The 19596-nt window shown below is 41.9% G+C and overlaps 1 protein-coding gene across 1 annotated transcript in view; it reads left to right on the top strand.

The window, feature by feature from the left end:
• asap1b (ArfGAP with SH3 domain, ankyrin repeat and PH domain 1b) overlaps positions 1 to 19596 on the top strand; it is a 182995-nt gene that overhangs the window by 79512 nt on the left and 83887 nt on the right. Inside the window, exons 4-7 of the mRNA XM_084326649.1 lie at positions 3870 to 3944; positions 5414 to 5463; positions 6607 to 6736; positions 15348 to 15433. Of these exons, the coding sequence (XP_084182775.1) occupies positions 3870 to 3944; positions 5414 to 5463; positions 6607 to 6736; positions 15348 to 15433 (341 nt within the window). The remainder of the gene's footprint in view (positions 1 to 3869; positions 3945 to 5413; positions 5464 to 6606; positions 6737 to 15347; positions 15434 to 19596) is intronic.

Here is a 19596-nt window from a genome sequence, read left to right as displayed (position 1 = left end):
TATAGGCTAATTGTCCTCCCTGAATATTAGGCCTAACGTTGATTATTATTCTGTGTTATATAATTTAAAACCCACATGATTGAATGACAGATGTGATTTTACTGGACATTTATCATTATCATTAGTTTACTGTACGAAAGATGTGTTTACTGAAGAACGACCAAGCAAGCAAAAATCCCGCAAAACACAACACAATCAGGATTAAACAGGTATAGATCTAGTATAGGTATAATAGTAGATATGAGAAAAATATCAAAAAATTATTACTGAATTGGTGTCTTATGGATCTTGTAAACGAGTCACAGTGGAACAGTAATATCATGCTTTTCCTGTGTTTTAACTACTCTACCACTTTAGATAAATTTGGTATTTTATATATATCTTTACCGTAACCTTAACCATAACCATAACCATAATCCTAACCCTAAGGAATAGCATACTGCAACTCACCGTTGTAACCCTCATACTAGCCACAGTAATGGTTTGAGAGAGAGAGAGAGAGAGAGAGAGAGAGAGAGAGAGAGAGAGAGAGAGAGAGAGAGAGAGAGAGAGAGAGAGAGAGAGAGAAGATTGATTCTGACATTGGCTGCATGCAGGAAGAACTTAAGAGGCACATTAGCACCCATTAAGTGTTGTTTATTTCCTTGAGACTGCCCCTGTGTGTGTGTGCGTGTGCACGTGTGTGTGTGTTGCTGAATAGCACAATAACAATGTGATCTGTTAGCAGCGTCAAGCTTTCTGCTAATTCCTCAATAGACTGAACTATATCTAATTGGTACCTACCTTCGCTTAAATTGGTCCCATAACAGTTTCTTCTGTACATGGAAGAAAATACTGTATATATTATTGTTATGTTTGCTGCACTAATAACCAGTTGGTGATTTCATCCCTGGTTGCACTGTGTTTTAATAACGCCACGTGCACGTGCGTTCCCGGGCGTGTGCGCACGCTCCCGTGCATGCACATGAATGTTCCCTCGCGTGCGCACAGAATACAGACAATGCCTAATTGCCTCTAGGAATGGAATGTAACACATTTCATTTACACGTTTTTGTGTGGATGTCTCTGAGGACGTATTTGAACACACCTGACGTGATAACCTGAGCTATTGTTATGCAAAGTAGCCAGGTGGGTACTTGGCGAATTGGCGCATCAGTCGAGTGCAGCGCATTCTTGTCTGCACGCGCGCCCACATCTGTGCATGTGCGTGCACGTGCTTCTGCTCACAGACCCGGTTGCCCAACGCACCCCTGCTAATAACTAACACCACTATCTCACCTACAGTACCAAACGATCTCCCATCTGGAACAAACCTGACTTCTCAATGAACAAAAAAAAACACGTCATTTTTCATTATGGATTTGTAAAAGGCATTACACAGCTCAAACACGTATTTAATAATAACAGTCTGGTCTCATTCCCCCCTCATCACGGTATTAGGGAGAATCATTTCAATTAAAATCAAATCATCTAACTAAGACCCCCCCCCCCCCATTAACATCAGACAACATATTCAACATCACTACTTGAAAAATTATATTATCCTGATGTCTTTCTGTGTTGTTACACTGCACTGTGCCTGAATCAGTTGCGTCAAATGTGCCTCCTTTGGTGCCTTGAGCACTGTGTAGGCATCAAGTGGACTGTACGGTACGTACAACTCTTAAAAGTATGTGCATTGTAGTTTGTGGGGTATCACTCTGGAATGGTCTGGATGCGAATATAAAATTAAGCAAAAATATCAATAAATGTAAAGGTAGCTATAAACAAGCACTTATGGACACATATAAGAGAGAGGAGCTTGAGCAGTAATGTGACTGCCTATTATTTTTTTCTCATTTGAATATATATAAAAAACTGTACTTTTATTTTATTTTTTATTTGTTATATTATTTTTATTTTTATTACATTATAATGTCAAATATTGTAAGGAAGGGGCAGGGCTTGACAAGTTGTTTTACTTCCCCCTGTTCCTTCTCGAACACTTATTGTATGGAAATAGTCTTTTACTATTTACCTTTTTGTTTTTTAAACTTTATGTTTCTATGTTCGAGACAAATAAAAATCAAATCAAATCAAATCAAATCAAATCAAATCAAATAAAAAAAAATTAACCAAAAAAACAAGACAAGAGGTGATTTTGTTTGGCCCCTTAGGTTCCCATAACCATCCTGTTATAAAAAAAAAACTTGGTGTGTTCCTTGAGAGCTCCCTCAGGCTTGAGAAGCAGGGTAGCTCTGTTGTTAGAGCTTTTTCCAGCTCAGGTTGCTGGCAAAAGCTAAATTGTATCTTCTTCCAGTAAAGGCCTAGAGACGGCAATCCACGCCCTGACTACCTCCCGGCTCGACTACTGTAACTCCCTGTATGTATAGGTTTTGAGCTGTCCACCTCACGCCACCTACAGATGGTTAAAGGATAACTCTTAAACTTTTTTTTAAATTAGCTTATTTAACATCTTCCCTGGAGTTAGACAAGAAGATACATACCTTTTTTGTCTCTGTGCGTGCATTTTAGCTTTGGGAATAGACGCTCCGTTAGCATAGCTTAGCTTCATCACTGGAAGTGGGGGAGGACAGTAGCCTTACAGTGCCTTACAGTGTATTGCAAGGTCTGACATTGACCAAACTTGATATGCATGACCTTGGTGGGCTCTAGGTCAACTCCTGAAAAGGGGGTCAATGTCAGACTTTGCAATCAAAAGTTAGGGGGCTAATAACCCTTGCCATAATTTCAGTGCGCCCCTAACTTTTGATTGCAAGGTCTGACATTGACCCCCTTTTCAGGAGTTGACCTAGAGCCCACCAAGGTCATGCATATCAAGTTTGGTCAATGTCAGACCTTGCAATACACTGTAAGGCACTGTAAGGCTACTGTCCTCCCCCACTTCCAGTGATGAAGCTAAGCTATGCTAACGGAGCTTCTATTCCCAAAGCTAAAATGCACGCACAGAGACAAAAAAGGTATGTATCTTCTTGTCTAACTCCAGGGAAGATGTTAAATAAGCTAATTTAAAAAAAAAGTGGAGTTATCCTTTAAACACGCTGCGGCACGGCTCCTGACTGGCACACGGAAGGAAGCGTGGACATATTACAACCTCTCCTATATCCGCCCTTCACTGGCTTCCGGTCAAGTGCAGGATTGATTTTAAACGGCTATTGATCGTTTTTAAAGCCCTAAATGACTGTCCTTGCCCCGCCCTACCTCACAGATCTCCTGCATGTCCACACACCCCGTCCAGAGTTCTGAGGTCCTCTAATCAAAGGCTCCAGAGAGCAAGGCTACAAACCAGAGACGATCTAGTCAAGTCAAGTCAAGTCAAGAGTTTTATTTGTCACGGCATACAAGTATACAATGAAATGCCTGTTAGTATTAGGTCTGCCCAGTCACTTGCCACTTTTAAATCGCTGCTTAAAACACATCTTTTCAGCCTGGCCTTCTAAATCCCTTGTACAGAGTATCCGCTTACTGTAGTTTTAATGTGATTTTAATGTATATAATGTTTTTAAATAGTTCGATATGGTTTTTAAGTATAGTACCTTGATTTGTATGCTAATTGTTCAGCACTTTGTCAACTGCTGTTGTTTAAAATTGGCTATATAAATAAAAGTTACTTGGGGTGTCTAATGTCTAATGTCTTTTGTGTTGTTTGTGGTGTTTTAATTTTTACTCTGTATTTGGTATTTTGTATCTATTAGTTAAGTTCTGATATTCTGTATGTATTTCTTATTTCTTGTTGTCTTGTCATTATTAGGATTATCACTGTGTGTTATGTTATGTTGTTTAATTGAAAATTGAAAATAAAATAAAAGATTTATCAAAATCTTTTTATAAAAGTGACTTGACTTGACTTGACTTGTGTCTCTCCTCAGCTCCAGAGCCTCAGCCACAATGTGATCTTCACCCTGGACTCGCTGCTGAAGGGGGACCTGAAAGGAGTGAAGGGGGTAAGATTTACTGTACAATCATTTCTCTCTTCTCTCCTCCCTCCTGTCTCCCTCTCTCTCTCTCTCTCCACCACCCCCCACACTCATGAGACGGCCCACACCATCGCATCAGCACTTCTCTGCATTCATCTCTTCAACTGTGTGTGTGCGTGCATGTGCATGTGCATGTGCATGTGTGTGTGCGTGCGTGTGCATGTGTGTGGGTGTTTGTGTGTGTGTGTGTGTGTGTGTGTGTGTGTGTGTGTGTGTGTGTGTGTGTGTGTGTGTGTGTGTGTGTGTGTGTGTGTGTGTGTGTGTGTGACGGGAGAGGGAGAGGGAGGGGAGTGGAAGCCTGCCTCTGTTTAAAAGATCACACTGTAAATCTCTGGATGAATAAACAGTGTGGTTGTGTTGTGCCTGAGGCCAGCACCACAGATAAATGGGCTGTGACCCCATGAGGCTTTGGGACAAGGAGGGGGGCGTGGTCACTCACTGGCAACTCAGTACATAAATACTGAGCAGAGAGCCCCCCCCTCCCCTCAAATCTATTCCCTTGACTTAGTATACTGCCGTGATATTGATGTAGTATTGTATGCAGTAAAGAGGTAAAGAACTTCAACAAGTGAGTACCTCAGACTAAGAACTACAGTATGCGACTCCGTTTTAAGTTTTCAGAGGAACGATATTTTCTAATTGTATTATCTAAAGATGGTAAGTTAGAGGGTTGTGTTCACTCAAAGTTAAAGATAGTAGAGGTTGAGTACTTTATTATCTAAAGATGGTAAGTTAGAGGGTTGTGTTCGTTCATAGTTAAAGACAGTAGAGGTGGAGTACTTTATTATCTAAAGATGGTGAGTTAGAGTGTTGTGTTCATTCATAGCTAAAGACATGAGGCGACAGTGGCTCAGGAGGTAGAGTGGTCGTCTGGTGATCGGAAGGTTCCTGGTTCGATTCAAACTCCTCCCGGGCAGCGTGTCGAAGTGTCCTTGATCAAGACACTTTACCCCTAATTGCTCCCGATGAGCAGGTTTCCACCTTGCATGGTTGCCTCCATCGTCGGTGTGTGAATGTATGAGTGCATGGGTGAATGTGAGGCAAAATCACTTTGGATAAAATAATTGACTTATTTAGAGGTTTAGTACTTTCTTGTGATATACTGTATCACATTCACACACCAAGTGATTTTGGATTGACTGATTTCAAGTTATATGCTTCTTGAGTGCAAGGGTTAAATGTATATACCGCTTGTCGAGTTGCAGTATGTACTTCTTCTCTCGTCTTTGTAGATCTGTTGTCTTGCTGCCGTCAGCACCAGGGCTCCATTGTGTTATCCTGACCTTTTCTGCTTTTATTGTATCCAACTGTTCTATCTGGTGGAGCTGTCAATAAATCAAACAACCAATCTCATCTCAACTCACATCACACCGGTTCTGTGTTTGCCTCGCTGTCGTTTTTTAATCTGTCTGTCTTTTTTTCCTTTTTTCTTACAGGACATAAAGAAGCCCTTTGACAAAGCATGGAAAGACTATGAAGCCAAGTTGTAAGTGTGTAATTACTGTGTCAATACTATTAGTATTGTATGTACTAGAGATGGGCACGAGTAATGTTTTCCCAGATCGGGTACTCACATGATTTACTCGAGTAGTACTTTAGTAGTGAGTTATGCAAATCCAATTTTAGAACGCCTAAAGAGCATGGCAGCAAAACAATGCACAGCGATGCTTAATGCTTATTGTCAGTCAATAATTAATGAAGTAATAATTACATTACCTCAACTTTGTCTGCAGCAGGTCTCTCCACTCATGGAAACACCGATTTTTGTTTGGGTCCATGTAACGTTAGCACAACTAACATTAACAGTTAGCTAGCCACAACCCCAGCGACAGTGGCTCGGGAGGTAGAGCAGTCGTCTTGTAATCCAGTTGACACGGGTGGGAACAACCAGCAACATCTCCTCTTGCAACAGCAAGCAATAGGGTTTATGGGAAATGTGGTCCTTGCATGATAATTAGGCTACCAGTTGTTTCAGCAATGGTCTGATTTGTTTACAGTAAGTATACCAAGGTATCACAGCTAATCTGACAATGATATATTATTTTTGAGGATTTTACATATATGGGCTTTAAAGGAACACGCCAATTATGGGAAATGTGCTTACCAGCTTCTCCAGAGTCAGACAAGAAGATACATACCAAATTGCCTCTCTGTGCGTGCAGTAGAAAGCTATCAGGCTGCAAGCTAGCCTAGCTCAGCACAAATTAATGGAAACAGATACGGACCACTAGCCTACACTGTAAGAAAAAAAGCTGTAAGAAAACGGTAAATGTCTGGCATCAATGGTTGCCAAATACTTACTGTCAAATTACAGTAAAATCAAATACATTTACAGATTACAATCTTTATTTAATGGTTAATATTTTGATAAAAGGTAATTTACTGTCTTTTTATGGCATTTACACTTAAAGTAGAAAAACAAAAGTAATCTGTAAAATAATACAGTGAATTTCCCATAAAAAGGTGTTAGGTGAGCTAGCTGGTCCGTATTTGTTTCAATTTAACACACCTTTAGTATACTTTGTTAGTACAAAAGTATAGAAAGTACACAAAAGTATGCTTTCAGAAAATTTACTAAAAGTATACTTTTTCTAAGTATAAATTTGACTTGTCCTCTGCTCCGTGTTAGTACAAAGATAGAGAAGGAGAAACGGGAGCACGCCAAGCAACACGGGATGATCCGCACGGAGATCACTGGGGCCGAGATCGCGGAGGAGATGGAGAAGGAGCGGCGTCTCTTCCAGCTCCAGATGTGTGAGGTCAGTATATTCAGTCATGATTCAGTCGATCGACAGGCAACAAATAGGGCTTTAATTCGATATATATATTGCATTAAAAAATATGCACACCCGAGCCACTAGAGGTCGGCAAAGTGGCGCGTCGCGCCGGTAGGCAAATCGTCCTCAAGAGGGCCCGTATACGGGCCATTGCATGTTAAGAGGTACACGTACATTTCCAATGATTAGTATCCATTTGTTGGACAGACAGCGTTCATGTAAGCTCCTCTCCAGTTGAGCTTTCGCTGCTGCAGGGTGTATCCCAAATCCCCCGCTATCCTTGTGTAAGGTGTCGTGTTTCTCTAGAGCAGGGGTGTCAAACTCATTTTCACAGAGGGCCACATCAGCATTATGGTTGCCCTCAAAGGGCCAAAGACCGTATAAATGTTAATGTAATATAAAATAAATGTAGCTACTCATTTACATATTGTTAAACATGTTGTTTCTGTATTTATTACTTATTCAAGTTATACATATTGCATATGCATTTGCATAAATGTAAAAATATATGTTAGCTTATGTTATTTTAACAAATAATTTTAGTTTATCAGAACCCCATATTACTCCATCAATCAATGATCAAACCATTCAAGTAAATAACAAAGAAGAATATCATCAAATACAAGCTATGACATTAAGTTTGTTCAAAACCTTTTTGTCACAGTCAAGAGGGGCAGAACTAACAACTGTGAGCTGCAAAGAACACGTGGGACAGATGTAGCAGATGTTACAAAAACAAATGGCTGCACACAACCTTGCAGAGGCCATACATCCAACTAATAGAAGATAGTTTAATTAACTTTAATTAACAGATTGCAGAATGGGTACAGTACAGTACAGCTCAATACACACAATTGTTAAGGGGATGCAGACCAGAGAAAGACTTTCGACTTGTTTACATCAGGGTCCCCCATTTTCAATTCGTAATGAAATTGCTATTATGTGTCTGCATGAGCACACAACTGTAACTGTACTCAAAAATAACAAAATAAGGGTTCTCAGTTCACAACTATATTGGTCAAGTTTTGGGTGGGACTTGTTTGCGTCCCTACAGCTTCTTATTCAATTGAGCGAGATGCTCGGTTATGTCACACAGCCAGTTTGCATCTGACAGTTCAGACAATATTTCTTCAACCCTTTGTTACCTATTCCGCCTGGATCTTTTTTGTATTTTGGGCTGTAAAATTGTCAAAGAATGTCTGAGGAGTAAGTGCTTTTGGCTTTTTTCCTTTGTTACTTCATCAATACCTCAGATGTTCAACATACATGTATGTGTAAGAATGTGTAATAACTAAGGCTGTCAAAGTCAAAGCTTTATTAACGCATTAACCCACAATTATTTTAACACTGCTATTTTTTTAACCCAATATTAATGTTTAAAAAAAAAATTCACCTGAGCTCTTGGGGGGCCACATCAAATGACGTGGCGGGCCGCATTTGGCCCGCGGGCCGTGAGTTTGACACCTATGCTCTAGAGCAGGGGTTCCCAAACTTTTCAGGCCGGGGCCCAGAAAATAAGGCGTCAGAGAGCCGCGGCCCAATGCACATCGTCTGGCTTTTTTTTTTTTTTTTTTTGCCAGGCGACCGATTTTTTAAGCCAAATATCACTTCAATCCTATTAAGTTAGTTCAAGTTAGTTATTCATTTATATGTGCTATTTATGAGAGAGCTAACTTGTTGCAAAATAATAATGATAATAATAATAGCCTCATTAAAATACTATTGTTGCTTCAGTTGTTTTCAGCGTTTTATGTGCATAATCTGTTATTTAGTTTGAAATGTTCGTTGAAATAAGTAGATTTTTCGTTTTTGTTTATTTATTAAGTTAATATAAAACCATATAGTCACATTTTAGAATACAATAGAATAGAATTTTAGAATACAACTAGAAACACTGTCCTGGCCTGCTTCTAAGTTCAGTGGCCTGACAAAAAAAAATTTAATAAAATAATAAAAATAAAAAAAATGTTTTTTTTTTATTTTTTTTTATTTATTTTTTTAAATCATCTCGCGGCCCATCCGTGGCTGCTCGCGGCCCACCTTTGGGTCGCGACCCCGACTTTGGGAACCACTGCTCTAGAGCCTTCTTTCTCTCCTGCACATGCAGTTAAAACGACTCTGTAAGTGACACCTCTCGGTGCCTAGATACCAATTTCCTCTCTGTGCATTCAGTAGAAAGCTATTGGGCTGCAAGCTAGACTAGCTTAGCACAAATGAATGGGAACGGTTTTGTGAAGGAGAAGTAGGAGTAGAAAGCTTTATTGTCATTGCACAATACAGTACAACGAGATTGGTTCGTGCAGCACCTAAAATAACGATACCTACATACCCACTCTACCACACAACACATCCATGATGTACCTGTAGACACACTACCATACATACATGTGTTGTACCCATACTCACTGACACACCACACACATTCATGTACCCACACATACCCTCTGCTACACTATGCACTTATTCACAGGAACATTAAAAAGGTAAAAAAAATAAATTATAATAATTGCAAAAAAATATATATTGTACATCGGTGGAAAATATGTAAGGGATAATGTATGGCTACGAGGTCATTGTCGCAAAATAATTGACCGACACGGAGTTTAAAATACCGAGGCGCCGCGCCGAGGTGTTTTAAACGTAGTGAAGGTCAATTATTTTGCGACAATGACCGAGTAGGCTATACATTATCCCGCTTATTACATGGCTAACTTACTAACAATATACCTAATTCATCTGACAAATCGCAGTTGTTCTGTGGCTCTGTCAGCCCAAATAAAGTGATTATTATTATCGCGGGCAGCCTCTGTTCTGGGCTGGCTCCGCTGACACTCCGCTGTCAGTGCAGCGCTATACATTATCCCGCTAACTTACTAACAATATACCTAATTCATTTGACAAATCGCAGTTGTTCTGTGGCTCTGTCAGCCCAAATAAAGTGATTATTATTATCGCGGGCAGCCTCTGTGTTCTGGCTCCGCTGTGTTCTGCTCGTCGCTCCGCCCCCTGTCATCGCCGGCACGGCAGTGTCTAATTGCACTGAAACAGTGTGTGTCAGTGGGCTTGATTGCGAACAGCTGCGCTCTGCGGTCATTATTGAAAAATCTGCGGTCATTATTGAAAAATAATGACCGCAGTCGGGGGGCTGTTGACCAATCACAAGCAAGCATTTCGGCGAATGTGAAAACGCCATGTAATAATGCACATTAACGAATACCATTATTGCATTATTGCACATGTCCCAGCATCTGTCATATTCCTCATATAAGTATATATTATAGTGAGGTAGATGTGGTGGCAATAGGGGGGGGGGGGGGTGATTGTTCAGTTCAGTGATGGCTAGTGTGACCGATCGTATGGTACTCCTTCTGCGTTGTGTTAAATGTCAATGCCCCGAGGGAGTTTAGAACCCGGGTCTCCCACACCGTGGGCGGCAACATAGACCGCTGCACTAAGAGGTGAATTCACTCCTGGGTACCGTGTCTATGTGTCTTTTAACCCTGTTATGGGGAAGTGAGTTTAACTCGCAGCCCCGCTTACCGCCACAGTCACTTCTCAACACACGCGTTTATCGTGACGACTGTGGATATTACTCACGGACCTCCGTTACACTAGGCTAGCTTGCAGCTGGATAGCTTTCTACTGAACGCGCTGTTCTGCCACTGCTTGACCTGCGCTGTGCAACCACTGCTTGACCTGTGCTCGTTACTAGAAGAGGATTGTGGGGGAGGGGGTCTGTGCGTAGTTTTAAAACCCTGCTCTCCCATCAAACCATGTGCCTCAGTGTATCAGAACAAACCGCCAGAGCTGAACATGACTCACTCTGCCCTGCCAACAAGAGCTGCTAGTGGTGGGCGGTCCACGCCTACACACACACACACGCGCACGCACACGCACACACACGCACGCACGCACGCACGCACACACACACACACACGCACACACACACGCACACACACACACATGCACAGAGTATTTACTTAAATCACATAACAGAACAATCTACATATGAACAATATGAACTCAGCGCTGTTCTTTAGGGGTTTAATTGTAGCTCTTAAAAGCCTCTGGTTTATTCATGGTGCAGGGAGATGTCTATCTCCCGCTGGGTTGCTGTACTTTGTTTTGAGTGGTTTGGTATTACTTACTACAGCAGCCTCTCTTCACTAAGTACTGATCTGCATTCCTACAGTGGCCCAGAGTTTTTTTTTTCTTTTAGGCTTTTAATCGGGTTTCAACTTCAATTATAAATATTTTGTCTCCCTACAATCATGAAAACAAGAGAATCGAGATAAAACAATTATTGTGCCACATGCCGTGATGCTCTCATGTTGTCTCGTGTTGTAAAGGCAGCGGCTTTAATGTTTGTCCTCTTTTTTTTTTTTTTTTATCCACTTTTTCTCCCATTTTCTATATTTTCTCCCATCCCAATTTCGTATCATCCAATTCAACCCTCCCCTGTCACGAACGCTGTTTCTTGCCTCCCACAAGCCGGCTGCAATGTGGACTAAGTCATACATAGCACAAGTCCCCTCCGGTACTTGAGGTAACAGCAGTCGCATCTTTTCACCTGCGCAGCTCGATCTCTCAGTGGCGAGGAGTAACGAGTGGGAGGCTCACGCTGCCCCCGACACTTCCTGATTCTACTGCGCAGGCGCACCAACCGACCTGTAGGAGTCGCTGTCCACAACGCCCGATCCCCACCCATCAGTTTCCCACCCTCTAATACTGCCAATTGTATTAGTACGGACGACCAGCCAAACTGAAAACAATGTGGAGAGCTGGATTCGAACACGCGAACCCAGCGTCTCCACATTGGTGGCGAGTGCCTTGCCCACTTTGTCCTCTTTTAATACCTTTTGTACCTAATATACCTATTATATCAAATTTCTATCTGTTCATCGACTAGATTAATGTAGCTACAGCCAGGGGTGCAGTGGTAATATCAGAAGTGGTGGGATGGTGGGGATGCGTGTAGCTTATTGCCAGCGGAAGAGTGCAAGAATGCTTCCGCATTCGTCACCGACGCCCATGTGACCGCGGCAGCGCGAGAGAGCGGCAGTGCGGAAATAGGCTGTCTATTGCCATTCTCTAAGACAAACTCTAACCTTAACCAGCTCCTTAACAGCGCCTAAACGTAACCCTTCTAACCTTAACCAACTCCGAAACAATGCCTAACCTTAACCTTAACCTTAACCATGCCTAACCTTAACCTTAACCATAGAAAGAATATTGCCATTCTCTAAGACAAACTCTAACCTTAACCAGCTCCTTAACAGCGCCTAAACTTAACCCTTCTAACCTTAACCAACTCCGAAACAATGCCTAACCTTAACCTTAACCTTAACCATGCCTAACCTTAACCGGCGAAAGAATACACGTTAAAAGTAAAAAAATTAAAAAATGATGGGATTCGAACTTGTCACCAACAGACCGCAGGACCGCAGCGCTGCCAGGTGAGCTAAGCTTCGAATGAAAATCATTGTGGATTACGGCTACATAATGCCGCAAGCTCTGCCGCTCCACTCCGCGGCTGCCGCGCCTGCCGCGGGGCGTGTCGCAGCCAATCAGGGAAAACGCGGAAGCACTCTGCAGCACTCCTCCGCTGGCAATAAGCAATAAGCGGTGGGGATGACACCACGCGCGCGCATGCGCATAAATGTTCCCTCGTGTGCGCACAGAACAGCTCCGACCAGCATTATGATTAGAATGAGTATTATGCATAAATTGTAGGAAAGATGTTTGTATAGGAAATTACTAGTTTTAGTTTAGTTTTTGTAAATATTGCCTTGAAATAGAGAAGCTGAAAAAGGTAGCAGGATGTAGCCTTCAATATATAAAGAAATTATAGTGTCAACAGATATGGTGGAAAAACAAACAATGTTTTAAATGTAATTGTAGTTACAAATATCTTGAATTGAATGAACTTAAACTAGAAAAGTAAATACAAACTAAATTAATAAATGTAAGCGCAGGAGTCGAGTGGAGCGCATTTTTGTGCGCGCACGCGTGCACATCCGTGCGCGACCGACTGCGCGTACTTCTGCTCAGAAAAGTGGTGGGATGGCGTGGTACCGCATGGGACCACCACTGCACCACTGGCTACAGCCTTATTTAGTTCCAAACGTCCTGTTGTTGGACTGGACCGGCGCTCTGAGCTCCTGTCCAGTCCAGCGTCCGCTGCTGCAGGCAGGACTTCAATCCAAAAGAGTGCCACGTCCTCCGGCCTCGCCGTGTAACCCGTCGCGTCGTCTCTCTGGACTAGAGCCTTCCTCCTCTTTACTCTAAAAGTGAAAGTGAAAGCTATACTCTGTGTGGCACAGACCTATACAATAGCTCTGCTGTCCGTTTTATTTTATGAGATGAATGTGGGCTGCGCTGATATGCGAGAATGAACTAAATGGGTTCTATTTCTATAAAGAAAACAAAGCATAAACCGGTGGGGGGGGTGGTGGGCGAGTAATGCCCTCGTGGATGATGCCTGAACACCCGGTAACACCGGTACCACCGACTACCGAAGCAGGCGTGGGTGTGTGTGTGTGTGTGGGTGGGTGGAACAATGGAACAATATCTATGCCTTCAACCTCATCTCTTTTTCTCTCTGTGCCTTTCTTTCTCTTTGTGTCTCTCCCCATCTCTCCGTTTCTGTCTCTATCTGTCTCTGTTTCCCTCTCTCTCTTTCTCCCTCTCTCTCTTTCTCTCTGTCTTTATTGCCCTTTCCCCATCTCTCTCTCCTTCTCTGTCTCTGATGACCTTTATCTCTCTCTCTCACTCTCTCTCTCTTTCTCTCTTTTCCTCTCTCTCTCTGTCTCTTTCTCTCTCTCTCTTTCCCTCTCTCTCTTTATTGCCTTTTCTCTGTCTCTCTCCTTCTCTGTCTCTCTGATTACTCTCTCTCTCTCTCTCTCTCTCTGTCTCTTTCTCTCTCTCTCTTTCCCTCTCTCTTTATTGCCTTTTCTCTGTATCTCTCCTTATATGTCTCCCTGATTACCTTTCTCTGTGTGTGTCTCTCTCTCTCTCTCTCTCTCTCTCTCTCTCTCTCTCTCTCTCTCTCTCTCTCTCTCTCTCTCTCTCTCTCTCTCTCTCTCTCTCTCCCCCCCTCTCTCTCTCTGTATCATTTAGCCCTGGACCCCGGCGCTGCTCGTTCACACAAAGAGCCCAAAACATGCAGCCGTGGCAGCATTCACCCGACACACTGAACCCACGCAGGGCACATAATGTTAGATAATCTCCCCGTACCACTGAGCACGCTCAGACAGACAAAGGGAAGATACACACACACACACACACACACACACACACACACACACACACACACACACACACACACACACACACACACACACACACACACACACACACACACACACACACACACACACACACACACACACACACACAGTGGTGTGCGCTGAGCAGTACAGGGCTGCTGTATGGGGACACAGCAAGCCTCAGTAGGGCATTAAACGGTCTCTAATGGTGGCTCTTTGCAGGTTGTGGTGGATCTGCATGCCATGGGGATCAGCTAAGATTAAGATGATCTTTATTCATCTGTGTTGTGGACATCATGCTCTCTGTCTGCAGAGCTTCTATACGTCTGTCTTCATACAGGGCACATTTAGCTCATGGTCACTGAAGCTCCTCCTCCTTCGGAGGCCATTATGATCTCTGTGAACCAATGAAATCACAGTATTATTCACTGTCATCGATTTGAAATTGTTTTGTTTTTGGATCAAGGTATGATGGGATATTCTGTACTGTAAGCCCGTGGTTATCTGCCTTGTTCCTGTCAAGTCAAGTACATCTTATTTGTATAGCACATTTTAAACAACAGCAGTTGACAAAGTGCTGAACAGTTTGCATACAAAAATCAAGGTACTATTCTTAAAAACCATATCAAGCCATTTAAAACATAAATAATACATTAAAATCACATTAAAACTAAGAAGATAACTCTGTGCACGGGATTTGGAAAGCCAGGCTGTCAAGGACCACCAATATGATACACATTAGTCTGTGGACCCCCATCGGATAAGATTCTGTCTCTAGGACCCCCAATCTGATAAGATTCTGTCTCTGGGACAACCATTCTGTCTCTGGGACCCTCATCTGAGGGGATTATGTCTCTAGAACTCCTGTCTGATAAGATTCTGTCTCTGGGACAACAATCTGATAAGATTCTGTATGTGGGACCCCCATCTGATTAGAGTGTGTCTCTGGGACCCCCATCTGATTAGATTCTGTGTCTAGGACCTCCATCTGATGTATCTGGGAGCCCTATCTGCGGAGATCTCTGATCCTTAGCTGTCACATGGTAGGTAGAGCGATAAAGAGATAACAGTCTCCGCTCCCACAGTCCAGCGTCTTTGGGTTCTTGAAAAGCGCTATATAAATAAAATTAATTATTATTATAATTATTATTATTGTGTGCACTCTATGGCACGTTCATATCTAAACGCCCAGGTCTTATTATTAGGGCTTCATTGTACCTGCAAGTTCGTCATGGTTCAGTATTTCATCAGTACACCCTGAAATCCTTTCCCGCAGATCTTGTATGCGAGCGTGTTGAGAACGTGTACACTTGTCTGCTTCACAGTACCTGATCAAAGTCAACGAGATCAAGACGAAGAAAGGAGTCGACCTCCTGCAGAACCTGATCAAATATTACCACGCACAATGCAAGTAAGTACCACCTCCGTCCACATTGAATGAATTAATCTTTATTTCGAACATGATTTAAAAAAACAAAGAATAAAAAAGACAAACAATGAAAAATAATATATACATATCACTGTTTGAAAAGGAGTAGGAAGAAACCCAAGCTTATCAAGCCCTACCCCTATCCGCCACTTCCAAGTGGGAACATTAATCAATACTTAAATTATATTATTCAATGGAGAATATCCACATTACCAATAATACTTAATGCTTAACATTGAAAACAACATATAATAAATAAATTATATCAGTATCCACAATGTAGTACAAAAGAAAAAGAAAACACCAGCGTAGAATCCAGAAGATTGACAATATAGTCACCTCCCCTTTCCTCTTTTTGGTCATTTGCAAATATCATTCCATTTCTGCTTTCCTTCATTTGATCTTCTAGCCCAGTGGTGCCCAACCAGTCGATCGCGATCGACAGGTAGATTGCGGGCTGATTTCAAGTAGATCTTGATTAATAAAATTTGATTTTTTTTTTTTTTTTTTTTTTTTTGCTAAATCAACTCTGCCTCTCCTTGTTAACTACAACAAGCAATGCTGTTTGTTATTTAAGATGAGGTCGGACTCGGCACTGACAGATTTGTGTTCATTATGCTGCTTTTATAAAGCCTCAAATGACGGCTTACAATTATACAATTTTGGCTGGTAGCTCTCGGCTAGGTGGTCAATTAAAAAGTAGATCTTGGTTCAAAAAAGGTTAGGCACCCCTGTGAATCTAGCCCATTCCACACAGTTACGCCATAGTAACATTAAAGGGATCGTTTGGATTTTTGGACAATAAAGGAACACGCCAAAGGAACACGTCCATTGATTTGTGCAAAGCTAGGCTAGCTTGCAGCCAGATAGCTTTCTACTGAACACACAGAGAGAGGAAAAAATGGTATCATGGCATTTCCCATAATGTTGGCGTGTTCCTTTAAGTTGTATGGAATAATTCCTGGTAGTGTAGTTGAAGTAGTGCCATTAGCTCACTCACCTGAGTCCTGTGGTTGGAGTTCTGGCCCACTGCCTGGTTCTGAGCGAGCCGGGAAGCTTCAGACGGGCAAGACAACTGGGTCACGAGGCAAAAGTGTTAACCTCTTAAGCCCTAGCCATATTTTCAGAAAATTCACCTAAAAGTACATACCTAAGTAAATGGAAGATTGCTCCACTTCTAGAAGGTCTATTGTCATGTTCTTGGTATCTAAGGACATCTATGGACCTCAGGGAATGTATTCCCAGTGTCAGATATATTGTGTCTGTTACTATGCTTGAGTAGAGATTGTAATGAACCAAAGGAGAATATCATTTCTTTGTCATCTTTGACGGTGAATAACACCATGCTAACATTGACCGAAAGTGAGGAATTGCCACTGAGCTCATTCAGCACCTTCTTGAGATCAAGTGTACTAAAGATCTAAGCAAATAAACAAATGGCAGATGATTTATAGGGGTTTTTGTAGGCAAGCCCCGTGCAGCGAGTGATCTTCAGTACGCTCGCTGTGATGCCCTGGGAAAGCCACGTACAGCCAGTGATAAACGTCTTACATAATCAAATTAGATCAAATGTATTTGTAAGGCCCGACAACACACGTTAATGTCCCCATGGGCCGGACACGTCTTCTTTAAACAAGTCAAGAAGAAACATCACTATAAATCAAGAACAAAACAACAACAAAAACACCATGCAACACTCCCAGACATACCCCACACGAAGGTAAGGAAAAACTCACTAAAAACCTAGCAATAGGAAAAAAGCAACCCCAGGCAATGTGGAGGAGAGAAGCCGCTCAAGGGGGGGCGGTCTCCCTTCTTAGATGTCGGTGATAGTAGCGATGCTATGGATGATCGATGGGTGGAGAATAAAACAGGCGAAATAATTGGTATGTATTTACATATACGTGTAATAAAACACAAATATGCACACAAAAACTGGGGTACATTTTGACGCTATCTCCATTAGGCGTGCATGCATATTAAAATCACATATATATGAGGACGTTTGTCATTATTACTCATCTAGGACCCCGACGAACCAAAGTGACCATATTCTGTATCTACAACGGTATTCAGGATAAGGTGTTAATGCATTTTTATGTTCCTATTGCCAGTAAATGGACTATCGCTGGTGTTGCCATGGAAATGTAAATGTAAAATGTAAGTTAAAGGAGAAAAAATAAAGCTGATGATTTACATACAAATGAAAACTATACATTTGTCTTGTACCAAATTTTGGTTTGTGAGTTAAAATATATATGTATTTTATATATATGTGTATTTATTAACTCAAACACACTCAAATCCAAACACAAGACACACCTCCGCACCATGGGCGACCGGGCCTTCTGCTCAGCTGCTCCTCGGCTGTGGAATGCCCTCCCCGACCATCTGAGAGCACCACAGTCCGTTGAGGCATTTAAAAGGGGACAAAAAACATTTATTTTTAACAAGGCATTTGCCTAAATGGATCTACTGATGTCTTGTGTTTTTTTCTTTTTTTTTTTACATTATATATTTTTTTTTTGCTGTCTAGAGCTGACTTTGATCTGAATGTTTCTTTCATTTCATTGGTTGTTTTATTCATTTTAATTGTATTATCTTTATCTCCTTTCATGTAGCACTTTGAGATTTGTTACAAATATAAAGTGCATTACAAATAAAATGTATTATTATAATTATTCCAGGAAGTAACACATCTAGGTGAAATTACGGGACAACAGTAAGGCCTTAGCGAGTGATTAACAGCTTCCCAGCTATTATAGACAGTATAATTATAGACAGTATACAGTGTTCAGATGCCCCCAACTCATAGACGGAATCCTCGGGCAGCCCGAATAACATGGGGATATTGACGTGCAGTGCATGTGAACTAGCCTCCGGGCCGTGATGTGAGAAGCCTCTACAGTCTACAGTCTACACATAGATCACATGCAGCATGTCCACTGAGTCGTGTGTAATCACTTGTGAACACTGAACCGTTCCGGTGAAAGGCCTCTTTTTTCACGGTGAATTATGTCACTGTTCTCTCTCTCTCTCTCACTCTCTCTCTCTCTCTCTCTCTCTCTCTCTCTCTCTCTCTCTCTCTCTCTCACTCTCTCTCTCTTTCTATGCTTCTCTCTCTAACTGTCTCTCTCTCTCTCTAACTCTCTCACTGTCTCTGTCTCTCTCTCTAACTCTCTGTTTCTCTCTCTCTTTTTAACTCTTTCACTGTCTCTCTCTTTCTCTGCTTCTCTCTCTTTCTCTGTTTCCCTCTTTCTCACTCTCTGATTCTCTCTCTCTAACTATCACTGTCTCTCTCTCTCTTTTTCTGTTTCTCTCTCTAACTCTCTCACAGTCTCTCTCTCTTTCTCTGTTTCTCTCTCTAACTTTCACTGTATCTCTCTCCTTCTCTGTTTCTCTCTAACTCTCTGTTTCTCTCTCTCTAACTCTCTGTTTCTCTCTCTCTAACTCTGTTTCTCTCTCTTTTTAACTCTTTCACTGTCTCTCTCTTTCTCTGCTTCTCTCTCTTTCTCTGTTTCCCTCTCTCTCACTCTCTGATTCTCTCTCTAACTATCACTGTCTCTCTCTCTCTCTCTCTCTCTCTCTCTCTCTCTCTCTTTTTCTGTTTCTCTCTCTAACTCTCTCACAGTCTCTCTCTCTTTCTCTGTTTCTCTCTCTAACTTTCACTGTATCTCTCTCTTTCTCTGTTTCTCTCACTGTATCTCTCTTTCTCTGTTTCTCTCACGTCTATCTCTCTTTCTCCGTTTCTCTCTAACTCTGTCTCTCTCTTTCTCTGTTTCTCTCTCTAATCAAATCAAATCAAATTTATTTAACTCTCTAACTCTCACTGTCTCTCTCTTTCTCTCCCCCTCTCTCTTTGTATCCCCCTATCTCTTTGTATCTCTCTCTCCCCCTCTCTCTCTATCTCTCTCTAACTCCCCCTGTATCTCTCTTTGTAGCTCTCTTTGTATCTATCTCTAATTATCCCTCTATCTATCTCTCTAACTCAATCTGTTTCCCTGTAGCTCTTTATGTATCTCCCTCCTTCTCTCTCTCTCTTTCGCTCTCTCTCTATCTCTCTGTGTGTCTCTCTGTCTCTCCTTCCCTCTCCCTCTCTGTCTCTCCTTCCCTCTCCCTCTCTAACTAATTCTCTGTTTCCCTGT

Source organism: Notolepis coatsorum (genome assembly GCF_963971535.1).
Source record: "Notolepis coatsorum genome assembly, chromosome: 12".
In the NCBI taxonomy this organism is placed as follows: Eukaryota; Metazoa; Chordata; class Actinopteri; order Aulopiformes; family Paralepididae; genus Notolepis; species Notolepis coatsorum.
This window is presented reverse-complemented; position numbering and strand designations above follow the sequence as displayed.